Raw genomic sequence first — 14,448 nt, 5'->3', positions numbered from 1 at the left:
ATGGATATTGTCAAAAATTCTCATACAAATGTGCAAATGGCCAGTCTGGAGTTCACAGTGATTTAGAAAGCAGAACTCCTCAAATGATAAATTTCCCCCCGAGGCCCGACACCGAGCTTCGACGGGTCTCACCGTCTCAGACACACAGACAGAGATTTATCTGTGTTTCATCAAGTATGAAAAATATATGGATGGAGGGGTTTCCGGCCGATCCCCCCCCAGTCATCCAGCCACCTCCATTAATGTCAGCAGGGCCATAAATTTCTCCCACGTTCTAAAGTAAGCAGCTTGTGCCACTGCACAGAAGCCTCTGAAGGTGTCACTTGCTGCCTATAAATCCACAGACACTCAATAAAGGCAATGGACTTCAGATGGACTTGATTACATGGCCTCCTTGCGACACCGCGTGGACCTGTTTACAGAGAAGAGCCGGAGAGCCCCGTGTGCCCAGGCTCTTGATCCCCTAGTGCCGGATAAGAGTTGATCTATTCAGACACCTTCCTTATTTGTGGATGTTATTAGCGGGTACCAGTCAAGATCAAGTCTTGGCCCAAGAGTACCATCTTGAATTCTGCTCGTTTGAATGTGACAAGCACCGCCCCCCATCCAGCCAGCCTACCCTTTCCTTTACAAGGTAATTATGAGAAATAATACGTTAGGGAAGACACGAGAGCCTAGGTGGGTTTGCTCCTCTCGAGAAAGTGACATGTTGATGATATTTCTACTTTCCTGTCCCCCAAATGCCATTTTTTTTTGTAGGAGAACTAATGCTCAGGACAGAGCTGGCCCTGTCAGGAGAAAAGCAAAGGCCTTTCTTCCTACTTGTTCTTTCCCTTCAAGACATGGCTCAAACCCAGGTAGCCTCTTCCTTGTCCCTTTCCTGTCAGAAGGAGCTTCGTCTGCCATCTGTCCTATCCTTTCGAACCGTCTGTCCTCGTTTGACCAAGTGGCAAGCGAGTGTCACTGTATTTATAAAACACAAAGGTGTGGCTGTTTCTACACAAAACCACGAAGTGCAGAAATAAAGCGCTTCTGTCTATTCAGCGGAAAGACCTGTGTGTGATGTCACCATAGGGTTACACACACTTCAGCGGAAATACTTAGACAGGAGTATTTAGGCCACGTCTAAGCTTAAGACAAGTTTTCATTTCTTGGGTGGCCTTGGGCCACTCTTTGGAGATAGGAGATACACAAAGGTCAGCTAGTGGCCACGGTGCTTCTGGGAGACCATTATCATGGAGAAGACTGTTCCGTCCCTGCAGTCTGTGGGGTACGCTGAGAACGGCAAAGGGCCCAAGGCTTTTGCCTGGACCTATTTACGGGTTTAGACAAAGGGAGTTAGCCTACCATATTTGCTGTAGAGGCTAGTATCTGTCTTTTAACGGGCTCTGGTACCTGTATTGGGGACCACAAGAGGCCCTGGGTGCTGAGTGCTCTGAGTTTGATTTCCTGTGATGAACCACACCAAAACATGTGCTTTCATGTGGGTTACGCACCTGTCCCCGAAACCTCAGTGAATAGTGCCTGGACCTTGAGTCCTTACCCGCCCTTTCTCGTGTCCTCTGTTCAACCTCATACATTTTCCATGAAAGCAATGGCAGGGAGGAAGCTAATCTGGTTTCTTACGTGGGTCACCCATATGTGTGTCTGAGTCTCCTCTGTTGACCACAGTTGCTTCTGAAAATTTGCGGAATGTGTAATTACACAAAGAAATCACAATAATAAGCCCCTGACTCATCTCTCCATGTGAGACCATCCCCCTGCCTTCCTTAAACTTCTGTTTCCCATTGAACAGAACTCAGGGTCCCAGAAGAAAATGTAGAAACCATGAAGAATAAAACAGCTATAGCTCAGCTCCCAGCCACCCAGAGGGTACCTGACAGGAGCAGGCTCATGGCTTCTTTTGATGCCGCTAAAACTTCTCAGAGGGAAGCCCTACCCTTTCCTGGTAGACCACACTGGAGCTACACAATGTCCACATGTCTAAAAGTCTCTCTCCTGCATCTTTATTCTCCATCTGCTAGTCACTAGGTGGACTTCTAGCCAAGTTGCCCAACTTCCATAATCTGCAAATGTCTCATGAGAAAGAACTGGAGCAAGCCACAGCCAGGGATTTCTCAAATCCCTGGATTCTCCTCCATTTCTTCCCTCCTCATGCCATTATTTCTCTTTGTGGTTCCTTCTTTTCCTTTTAACTATACTTCATGAAGACATGAAGCAGTTGAGGAGGAGGATGAGGAACAAGGAGTTTGAGACCTGGGCTCCCAGGAGGTACCCAGTGAGCCCTACGACCGTGAGCACTATTGTGGGTTTGAGCATGAAATATCCCCTACAGGCTTGTGCGTTTGAACACTCAGTTCCCCATGTGATGCTGTTTTAGACGGCTGTAGAACCTTTAAAAGGTGGTGCATCATGGGAATTCATTACTAGTTGTGAACTCTGAAATTTGATAGCTTGGTGCTATTCCTGTCATTCTCTAGGTCGTGGTGCATCATGGGAATTCATTACTAGTTGTGAACTCTGAAATTTGATAGCTTGGTGCTATTCCTGTCATTCTCTAGGTCTTAACATTTCCGTTCCCATGCCTTCACTACCATGAGTGTCTGTATCTTCTTAAATTGAAAGCCAAAATAAGCCCTTCCTCATTTAGGTTGCTTCTTGTTGGCCAGCAAATTTCTGTTCCCAGGCTAAACCTTGCAGGGTCAAAGCATGGAGACCCTGCATTGACAGGTTGGTTCTAGAGTCCCCAAAGCATGGAGACCCTGCATTGACAGGTTGGTTCTAGAGTCCCCAAAGCATGGAGACCCTGCATTGACAGGTTGGTTCTAGAGTCCCCAGAGCATGGAGGCCCTGCATTGACAGGTTGGTTCTAGAGTCTCCAAAGCATGGAGACCCTGAATTGACAGGTTGGTTCTAGAGTCCCCAAAGCATGGAGACCCTACATTGACAGGTTGGTTCTAGTGTTCCCAAAGCAAGGAGACCCTGCATTGAGGGGCTGGTTCTAGAGCTGGTTCTAGAGTTCCCAAAGCATGAAGGAAAAAACAGGGCCCTGCACCCAAAGTCTCTCAGACTTAAAATGTCAAGTTTAAATCACAGAACTGTATACTAAGATGCAGATGGGGGAGCAGATTTAACTTCATTTAAACTGGATCTCAGTTTTTAAGACACAAACGGAAAAAGAGTAACAGAAGTGAAAAAAATAATACAAGTAGCCACTTTCCTTTTTTTACAAAGTGGTGGTGGCCATTTCTCAGTCTTTTGTGGCAGGAGATGTTGGTGTGATGGCTAATATTTTAATATTTAATTAAAATAATAAATTTACAGGATCTGGAATCACCTAGGAGACCAACTTCTGAGCGTGTCTGTGAGGGAGTTTCTAGATCAGGTTAACTGAGGGGAGAAGCTTGAGGGCTTGAGATCCCGAAGGGAATAGAAGTCAGGAAGTGAGCTGAGCACCAGCGGTCACCTTTCCTTGCCTCCTGACTGTGATGCCCTGTGACCAGCTGCCTCATGCTCCGCCACTATGTCACCTCCGCCAAGACTGTGCTCTCTCAAATTGAAAGCCAGAGTAAACCCTTCCTTCCTTAAATTCAGGAACTTGTCACAGCAGTGGGAAAAGTTAAGATGTACTGGGCATTGGGGATGGGAGCTGAGAGAGAATTCCAGTCAAGAACCCCGAGGTGGCCCGGAAGAGCTGCTGGTTCAGGCAGGGAGTGCAAGGGCCACAGTGGGGGAAACGGGACTCCATGCCCTCAGGTCAGTGTCAAGGCCATGGGTTTGCTGTCCACTGAAGACAGCAGCACAGCCAGCAAACTTCTGCTCCCAGCCTGACCCTCCTAGGGCCAGAGCACGGGGACTCTGCGGTGATGGTAGGCTCTAGAGTTCCCTGTGCATGACGGAAGGGAAAAGACAGGGCCTGGCATCCAGGCTCTCCCAATCTCGAAATGCCAAAGGTTACCATGTAACTAAGATGGGGGTGGAGAGCAGCCTTAATTTAAATTGCACTTTACTTTTTAAAAACAGCTCGCTCTCCCTCCCCCGCAATGACTGAACCCTCCTCCAGGAAGAATGCACATCTGCCTGGGATCTCGGTCATCTCAGACAAGTTGCTCCCGTGCCTGCCTGGGGGTCTGAGCACATTCCACACTCGCTGTTTGGTGTCATGACCCTTTTAGACCCCTCTCCTGTCTATGCCTTTCCCTCCCTCTCAGACCTTCCTCCCCTCCCTCCACCCCCACCAGCCTCTTCCTTTTTACTTTGGTAGGCAGCACTGTGTCTAAGAGGCCACAAAACATGCCTATGGCTGTGGATGTCTGCTGTGGTCGCAGAAACCATGCAGTGAGATTCCAGCTGATAGAGCAGCAGGCTGACCCACCAGAATGAATGCGCTCTGATGGAGAAAAACCCTGTTAGCAATGTGCTTTTGTATATCGGGTATTCTTACAGTAGATCCCTCGTGAAACCATAAGCACTCTCCCTTGGTGCAAGATTCAGCAGAATATGAATTATTGGGCACAATTCTTTTCCCATGTACTGGTATATTAGGTCATCTCCCCCCCCCACTTCCACACTCTATGGGACCTTTAGTGAGACATTTAGTCACACGGTCAATAACCTTGGTTCCCACAGCCGTATCTCCATTCTGTTTTCTGAGATACATGAGAAGTCACCTCCCTGCAGCTATCTTCCATTTGGCAGGACACGCAGTCAGGAAAGGAGTCTTTCATATAGATCACATTTGGGACCTTCAAAGATAAAGGAAAGTCTGAGCTCAGAGGATTGCCTTTGTTTTGTGTGTGGATTTAAGCCGAAAGCTTTACAAACTATGAAGAGAACAGCAGGAAAAGAATAAAGATATAGATACAAAAAAAGTGTGTAGTGAAGAGTTCATTTCGCCCTCAGATCTAAGTCCCGTGCTTGCTATAGGGGTTACTGAGGCTGGCACTCAGAGATCCCCCATAGATGTCAGAGTACTAGACCCAGGGATGAAACATGGGGTACCAGGAATATAACACATGTTCTGAACCCTAAGTTGCATGGCTGATGGAGCACCAAGAGTCCACATTATTCTAATGGCATCCTATTTATCAATCTATACTATCCTGTCCATGAAGTAGGTATTAAGACTGTCCCCATCACCAACACACATTTAGATGAGGGAACAAAGGCAGACAGAGGGGGTATGACTCAAGATCACAAAGACTAAGTGGTAGAGTAGAGATCCGAGCCCATGCAGCTTCTACTCTAGAGCCTCGACTCGCGAGTTAGCACGAGAACATGCGTGTGTGTGTGTGTGTGTGTGTGTGTGTGTGTGTGTGGCCTCCATAGTACAGTTAGCTTCGACTGTCAATTTGCCATAACCCAGAATAACCTGAGAAGAAAGCCTCAATGCGAGACTTGCCCAGATCAGGTTGGCTTGTAGGCCTATCATCTCTGGGAATTAGCTTGAATAGTATCTGATGAAGCCCACTGTGGGTGACACCATTCCCTAGGCTGGGGCCCTGAACTGCATGAGTGAAGAGGAATATGGGAATCAGAGAGCAAGGGTGCATTGTTTCTCTTTGCTCTCAAGTGGATATGACATGAACAATGGCTTCAAGCTCCTGCCTCTGTGATATCTCTGCAATGGGGGGCTGTAACCTAGGCTAATAGAACCTCTCCTCTCCTATGTTGCTCTTGGTCTGGGTGTTTAATCACAGCAACAGAAACTAAACCAAGTCCATTAACAATGAACAGCAGTGGGCAGAGGACCCACAAGACTCCAAAACAAACTTGGGATTTTCATCTGTAAAGACCTTAAGATCTGGAATTAGACCCGGTTTTCTGGTGATGAAAACATGGTGCTGATGCAGGTGTCTGGGATGAGGAAAGGCTGCTGCATCTTCAGTGATAAGAGCCCCCAATTCCATAGACTGGCTCTGGGTGTTGCAGCCTAGCTGGGCTTTGGAGTTCTGTTTCATAACTCTGGATTGGATGATGCTGTAGCTAAGACCCCTTCATGAGACTTTGGGATGATGTTCACAACTGATCCCTGAAACTTCAGGACGTCTGCACGGAATGTCTCAAGTGAAGACACCATCACGCGCAGTAAGTGATTTCTGGAAACAAACATCCCCTCAGCTGTGCTGCTCAACGTGGCAGCCACCGGGGACATGTGGCTGCCTCACGTACATTTGAATGGAGTAAAATGAAATATACAGTGATTGTTCAACTTCCAGGGCTATGTCCCATAAACACAATGTAAGTTGGAAAGCATGGTAAGTGGGAAATGCATTTAATATATCTACCCTGCTGAGCATCCCAGCTTGATCACACAGCACACACAGATTCTCCTTGAGGTCGCTGGACTGACTGGGAACTATACCCCACCCTACCCTGCTACTACCCACTACTGCCCATCATTAAGGATCATATAGCATAGCTCCAGCCCAGGAAAAGTTCGTGTTGTTTCTGCTAGATCTGCCCAGACTGACTCATATTCTACCACTGTGCTAGGTGGCAGAATACAGAACATTTCCAGGGCAGCAGAGAGTCCTGTTGCGTAGTACTATCTAGACTGTCCCAAAGACCTGCAGTGTGGTTCAATGGGTGCAAAGGATACCATGCTATCTCATAGGGCTGTAGGTGTGTGGTGGGCTAAGTGGTGAACTGAAAAGTCCCTTGGTCTCAATTCCTGGAGTCTGTGACACCGTACATGGAAGAATGGCTCTGGAAGAGGTGAATGAACCTCTAGTAGGGGTTATCTGTGTCCTGTGGTATTCTCTCCATGTTGCTCTCAATGCCTTGCAAGACATGTGCCAGGTGGTCAGAGACACAAAGAGGAGAGGGCAGTGTGACCACTGATGAGGGCTAGAGTGACCTAGACACAGAAGCCAAGGAGTGGCAGCCACCACCAGAGGCTACAAGAGACAATGACTGGATTATCCTTGGAGTTCTTAGGGAACACAGCTCCGCCCCTTCGTCTCAAACTTCCACCTCCCACTCAAGTCACCAAGACTGTGGTGATTTAATATGGCAATAGAAGCAACTGGCACAAAGGTCAAATGAGCTCAGGTGCAAAGCATCCTGGAGCTAGAGTAGATATTCAGGAAACAATAGTTCCTTCTCACCCCCTGTATGTACCCAGCCACTAAGATGGTCCCAATTGCAAATGAGACCCTGGGACCTACAGCGGGGAACCCCACTTTTGAGTCTGACCCTGAGGCTAGGAGGGGGGGGTGAAGGTAAAGCCCAGGAAGCTGGTTCTTGCTAAACCAACAACTGAAGCACTTCTAACCAGTGCTTCCCATACAGAGACCCTTGACAAGGCTGCTGTTTCAAATAGCACACACCATAGCAAGGATGACACATACACTGCCATACTCTGTAGGAGATCCTAGTCCCATGGAGTGTAAAAGAGGGGGAGAAGACACACCAGAGGAGAGGTGTGGAAGGTACCTGGCAAGGGCTTGATGCCTCCCTGGCATACTAATGACAAATGAAAACCCAGGCAGCCATCACTGTAAAGACATGCCAAAGTGAAGAATCTTTAACATTCACAACTACACACCAGAGATCATTTGAAGAAAGAAAAACCAATACCACGACACAGAGAAGTAGATAAATGACAGAACAGCTCAGAAATGAAGAACTATCAACAGAAACTCAAGTAAGTTGGGGCTATATACCTGAAATCCTAGCACTAGGAGGCAGGAGGATCTTGACTGAATTCAAGACTATCCTAGGCTGCATAGACCCCCAAATGGCTAAATTAGCCGGGTGGTGCAATGCCTTGAATCCTAGCATGCCAAAGGCAGAGACAGGAGGATCTCTGAGTTCAAGGCCAGCTTGGTCTAAGGAATGAGTTCCAGGACAGCCAGGGCTACCGAGAGAAACCCTGTCTTTAAAAAAATGAAATTAATACAAATTCCAAGATCACCTGATAGCCTTTTTATCGGTGCTGCAAAAATATTAAAAAGATTACAATCAGTTTATTAACTAGTGCAGCCATGCAATCGAATGCCAAGCATTCATTAAAAAAATATTTTGGAAAGCATTACCGGGTCATGAGAAAGTTCAATTCTGAAACATCGAACTTAAACATTAGCAAAAATATGAATAAATAGAACTAATTAAAATATATATTAGTGAGAAAAGAGACGAGAAGGGGCTAGACAGAAAACGTTCACCGTCACTGACTCTGTATGCTGAAACAAAGGCTATACACAGGCCAGATTGTCTTCTTTAAACGCTACCTCAAAAGAATATATGTTATTTTTCGAGTTTAACTTTTCAGTAGTGGGGGGAGGGGATGCGAGATGAGGAAGAGATTGAAAACAAGCAAAACTCACGGTACATGTGTATAAAACTATTCGTTTTTTAAAGCTGAAGAAGCAAATAATCAGAGGGCATGGTGTGGCACACTGTGACCCCGCCCTCAGAGGTCAGCTCCGTCCTCCGCAGCACGGGGAGCTGGAGCCCGTACATGTTGACCAGCTGGGCTGAGAGTGAGTGTCTACTGACTGTTTATGGCTTCTCATGGTCTGCTGCCCTGCCCTGCCCTGCCCTGCCCATCGTTTGGAATTCATTCTGAGAACTGACCGTGCTCCATACTTCAAAAGACAATATTTGCTTTTATTTGCCTTTGATTTAAAAAAGGAAGGAGCAAAGCTCTTTATCAAAGTCCATCAGATGACTTTAATCCAATTATGAAAATAAATTTACCCTCGACCTCACATGACTTCAAGAAGAGGAATTCTTAGGCCTTTGTGGAGTCTGCCCAGTGTACCCGCGAGGAAGCCTCGGACCAGCCCCCAGACAGTGGGGTCAGGAGGAAGTGTCCTCAGAGGACCCACCAGCTGTATCTTCAAAGAAACTCATAAATGCTGAAGAAGCTGGGCATTCCCAGAGTGACAGTCAGGGCCTCCCAGGACTCAGGTAGGGAAAATAATTCATACCCGGTTGCATCCCACTTAATATTGCATTAGGAACCATATAGCCATGCATAATGAAGACATCGCGTTACTCTACTTCCCTACAACCCGAGTGTCTTAAATATTTTTTATCTCTATATTGCCTATTTATCTCTCGTGTATTTTTATCTGCTTTTTTAATCATAAAAACAATACTTACTGAAACAAAAAAAACCACATTCTCCCAGTACAGAAGAAGTCAGACTCTAGAGTATTCCTTTCCCTGGAGCCTAGCTGGAGGCAACCTTCAGTTTCTTTCTGCCACACCCTCCCTTCCAAATGCTTTCCGCGTGTGCGTGCACGAAGCTCAGGGTATTCCCTGTGTTGTGAGCTCAGGAGCCCCTTATCTGCTCTTTGCCTTCTGTGGTTTTGGCTTCGGTGACCCGCTGTCGACAGCAATCTGTGAAGACTGAGCTCCAAATTCCAGAGTAAACAGCTCATTCCCTTTAAGAGTGTGCCATTTGGAGGAGTGTGACAGAACACGGTGCTGTGCTATCCCACAATGTCCTGCACGCGCGCGCGCGCACACACACACACACACACACACAATCTAGAAGCATCATGGTGCCAGTCATGAGGGAGGGAGGCTTGGGCATCCAGATGTGTGTGTGTGTACCTGTGATGTACACACAACAGTGAACTCACCTAACACTTCATTTCCCACCATGTGACCCAGAATGAAGGTGATAACTGCCTACACCCGCAGTCTGGTTTACTATTCACCCAGGCGTGGCGCTGGGTGTTTGCTGTTTGGTTCTTTATGCAGGCAGGCTCCACAAGAAAAGAAATCAGGCAAGATGCTTGAGAAGGGGACACCTGAACTGATCATACATCTATATAGAAAACTATAGTTTACCTAAAGCGACTGTTTGAAGCCAGAAGTACAACTTTTTCCCTTATGGTGTGAGCGGGTGTGGGCTGAGAGTCAGGCTGATACACGGGTGTTAGCATTCCGAGAAACAGCTCCTCATCTGATTTTTAAGAAGTGACACGCTGGCATATTGTTGGTACCCTACCCATCTCATAGCTTCTAACAGCGTGTTGAGGTATAATTGATAGGTGATAAACTGCTCAGATTTCAAGAGTGGGATCTGATAAGTTTTGACAAACGTGGGCATTTGTGCAACCATCGCCAGGAGGAGAAGACAGGGAGATTGGCGGGAAGGAAAGGGGGGGTGTACATGCTTGTCTGTATATTCCTCCCCCAGGATGAACCCACCTGTCTTCTAGAATGAGTTCTGAATTCTCCATCAAGATCCTCAATTCATTGCCCCTCCCAGACAAAGGAAAAGTTCCCAAAGTCAATCGATGTTGAAGTTGGGAAAAATCATTAAAGGTGTAGAAATGCCATTTTCAAGAAAGACTGAAAAAGAACTCTCTCGCTCAAAGCATAGAGTTGCCATGCCTAAGACCCACCGTGAAGTTTTGGATAAAGTTCGACTATCACGCAGGGAACAAGTGCTCAGTTTCCAGATGAGGCCAACAGAGGGTGGTGGAAAACGGTTGCCTCTGTCCATTCCCCAGCCCACTCATATGGCTGTAGACAGGGCTTGGCTTCCAGCTGTTGGAACCAGCTGTTATCTGTGAGCCTCCCTCTGTCCCTTGTAGGCCTCTTCACTGGCAAGAAGGGGGATGATGACCCGGAGGGAGGCTCTCTCGCTTCTGCTGGAAGGGTAGGGTCCCCGGATGTCTGCTCACAGCCTGCCTGCCACACACGTACACTCTTGGCTGTGGTTTTATTTCAAGAAGAGAAGACTTTTCTACTCCACACAATTTGGTTTCCTAGACCCAATGAACTGACTAGCACCGGTCACTGGAGTGTCTCAGGACCTAATGGTGGGGTAATACAACACCCTAGCATGGGAGGAGATGTCTGAGTCTCCTTCTTCACACCCGTGACAGAGCACCCTTGTTTTAAAGTACATTTTATTTAAAGACATACTTTAAAACATTTCCAGCAAACGAGTTTCAGGCCACATGGCATTTCATCTAAAGGCAATAGGAAGTCTAATATAAGAATAGGCCTGGGGCCTTGGCCTCAGAACTAATAACCCAACACTTGAGGGAGTCCTAGGGCCCAGAATTCACAGCTGCCTCTGACTGATGGAGGGCCCAGGCTCAGAACCTGAAGAAGGCTCCTATAAGCAATGGATTGCCGGCTCTCAAGGGAAAGGCAGCCAGACCTGGCTATTTCTAGCTCCATGGACTTTAGACACACCTGGCCAGCTGTCCCCTACTCAACACATTCTTTTATGCAGTCGCAAAGCAAACACAGACTGAGAAGCAATTTAATTCAAAACCTCTCTGAAACCTTAGCGTCAGCATTTGACTTTTGTTTTTTTTTTGAAACGAAGTCAAGAAACTTCATGTCTCCATCCTGGGCCCCTTGGTGTTTAAGAACACAACAAGCCACGTGGAGGCTCGAGTTTCTAATTCCAGCACTCCAGCGCTGAAGCAAGAGGCTTCTTTTATGTTCAAGCCTGGCTTGAACCAAACAAGGAGACCTCGTCTCTAAGGAAAATCAACAAACTAGCTACCAGCCAACCAACAGCAAAACCAGCTACTGCGCTAAGCAGCCTGAGCGGAGGCCGACGGGTCACCTGCATTCAATGAACCACTGTCGGATCTGGTCTTGAAGCTGCTCCTTGATGTCCTGGCCTTCCATCAGCCTCAGCTCCTCCTTGATACTGACCAAGGCTTCCTGGTAGTTCTGCTCATGTTCCAGCTGCACCTCATTCCGTAGGTGGGTCACGTGCTCGGACTGGACTATGGCAGCACTGACTTCGTTAAAGAGAGGGGGTGGCTTCTGAAAAGAAAATCGCCCAAAAGTTGAGATTCTGAAAGTCATAGGACTGGGGGAAATATTATAAGTGAATCAAATGTGTTATGTCGCTAGAGGTGTCTCACCACAAACCAATATAGAAAAAAAAATACGTTTACCAGTGTGAGCGCTTGAAGAACTCACTCATTGTGGAGGGAGAGATGACAGGGCTAGCTCCACACCCCCATGCACACCTGGGTGGGTGATAGCTCAAAAAACACGTATTCAGATCCAAAGAAGCAAGGACCCATTGATTATGAACAACAATTCCAAAACTCTTAGGTAAAAAAAATCTTTTATATTTGAGTTGACCATCTCGGATCTGTTACAATGACACAAAACTAACGCACCCAGGAAGCCTAAAAAGTCCCCAGACTTCAGACACCACAGCTTCGCAATCTTCCTGGTCAGTGGGAGGAAGCAGAGTGCAGGGAAGGGAGGTGTCATGAAGGCTACAAGGGACTGTGTTCTGATTATTCAGAGGGACCCAAACGTCAACTCTCGACTCTCTACGTAAACACATCACGCAGCCTAGTTCAGACATACATCCCAACACATCTTATAGACTGTTCTCCCTCGAGATCTGTCAGTCAACAAATCGGAAAGTGGTTGGTTGTGGCGCATCTTCTGGGCCCCAGCCTGGAGACACACACATCTGCACCAGGCTGTAGACAGACATCCTTCAAATGGTGTTAGGACAGACCTCAGTTCTTCTGGAGCTGCAAGGGAGCAAACTCAGGTAGATTAGCCCATGCTGGTACGCAGCAGTCTATCCAAGTGCCACACTGGAGACTTGGATGTGGTAAAGCAAAGGGATGTGGAGAAGGAAGCCAAGCCTGGTGCTTACAATCTCTGTGACCAGAAATACAAGGGCGGAACAGTTCTCCAGTACAAGGGTAAAGTCTGGCCTCTAGAGACACCCAGAAGTCCAACCAAGGCTCTCACATCAAAGGCAGGGCGACTGAGCACTGAAGCCAGATTTTCACGGGTTCTGAGAACCAATGTACATTTCTGGGAAATTCGCATGTTGGTGTTAAATCTAAAATTAAACGAATAATTTAAATCAATTAAGTCGGTAACCAAAGCGACCAATACTCAGAACTCATTACTTGTGAGCTATTCTCCTGCCACCTATGCTTTTGCGGCTATTTATGTCTGTTGTCTCTCTGGCAACACCTACCACGTTAGTTTGAGTTCCTTCTTAACTGCTTGGGGGAGTAACTTGGTCAGTCCCAGGGGACACTGAGCTAGCCAGTGCGTTAGTGGTTTTGACGCTCATGTCTCAGAACAACCAGGCAAGTCCAAGTCCAGACTCAGTTGTTCGGGGAATTCTGTTCCATTGCCAGTGCGACAAACAAGCATCCATGTGTGCGCACGGACACACACACACACACACACACACCTCTAAGGAACACGTCTGGACCTTCATGTGGGAGAGATTCTCTCACCTTTCCATTTACTAGAATTTAGAATCCACTTAAAACCAAACAGTCAAGTGAAACAGAAGAGGAAGCTACATGCATAATACTTTATAAACGTACCCACTAGAAACTTTTAAAGATGACCCAGTTTTTTTTTCACTTAGTATAAAGAGAACTTAATATGAAGAGCACAATTCTTATTAAGATGGATCCAGAGCGAGAATTACAAAGTCTTTTTTTTTTTGCATGTGTGAGCATGCAAATACAAGTGTGTGTGTATGTGTGTGTGTGTGTGTGTGTGTGTGTGTGTGTATGAAGATCAGAGGCTGACTTTGAGCATCTTCCTGGAGTGTCTTGTCTAAACCCAGAACTCCTGGATACGGCCATTCTAGCCAGGAAGTGTGCTCTTGGATTCACTTCCCGGGAGCTGGGATTACGGGGTTGGGGGGGGGGGCGCTGTCGTGTCTGTCCAGCATTTCTGTGGGGCTGGAGACCTGAACTCCAGTACCCATGTTTGCACGGTAAACACGTTGTCCCACTGAGCCATCCCTCTAGCTCCTATAAAATCATTTACAGGCTGATCTAATCATCTCGTGGCTTGGTTGTACTTTGTCCCATACGCCCTGGCACTGTGTCTCCTCAGGGATGCTCGAATTCATCTTTGGAAGTAGGAATGAGAACGTGGAGGATCCCACTGGGCGGATGTGGAAGCAGAGGTCTCGTGCCAATGCAGATGGCAGCAGCAAGCTATGGGCCTCCTGCCACTCTGTGTTGTCACTCCGTGCTGTGTCATTCAGATGGGAGAGCTCATGCGTGTTCCTCCATATAGATTTTCTCGGGCAAGAATACGTCTGGGTTATTCGTAACTCCCTCCGCTTGCTGTTTTTGCATTTGAAGGCTCTAATAAATTTGCATCCTAGGCTAACGAGTATCCCATCCTTTGGGCACAGACATCTTATCTTCTTTAGCAACACTGGTCATATGAATTCCAATTTGTTAGCTGGCCACATAAACAGCAACTCATTTAAAAATAAATTAGGGATATTAAAAGGAAAGGGAGAACATGATAACACACGATGTATTGAAATGCACGGGCTGTAGATTAATGCATCTTAATGAAGGCTCCCCATGTGAGCAAGTCATTACATTTGCCAGCTCTCCACAGTTAACGACCCAGAACGGAATAACGAAACCTACATTTCCAGCGAGGTCCTCTGTCAGCAAAAAACACACACATTAATAATTGATGTTGCTG

General features: G+C 46.9%; 1 protein-coding gene across 1 annotated transcript in view; it reads right to left on the bottom strand.

Moving 5' to 3' along the window:
* The window catches only part of Iqca1 (IQ motif containing with AAA domain 1), a 125,027-nt gene that overhangs the window by 87,358 nt on the left and 23,221 nt on the right, over nucleotides 1-14,448 (bottom strand). The window contains exon 6 of the mRNA XM_041650471.1: nucleotides 11,552-11,757. Coding sequence (XP_041506405.1) covers nucleotides 11,552-11,757 — 206 coding nt within the window. The remainder of the gene's footprint in view (nucleotides 1-11,551; nucleotides 11,758-14,448) is intronic.

The sequence above is a fragment of the Microtus oregoni genome, unplaced genomic scaffold, assembly GCF_018167655.1.
Source record: "Microtus oregoni isolate MIOR12 unplaced genomic scaffold, Mior012 000004F_ref0000308, whole genome shotgun sequence".
NCBI classification, from domain to species: Eukaryota; Metazoa; Chordata; class Mammalia; order Rodentia; family Cricetidae; genus Microtus; species Microtus oregoni.
The sequence above is the reverse complement of the archived record's forward strand: the minus strand, read 5'-3'. Positions and strand labels throughout refer to the sequence as shown.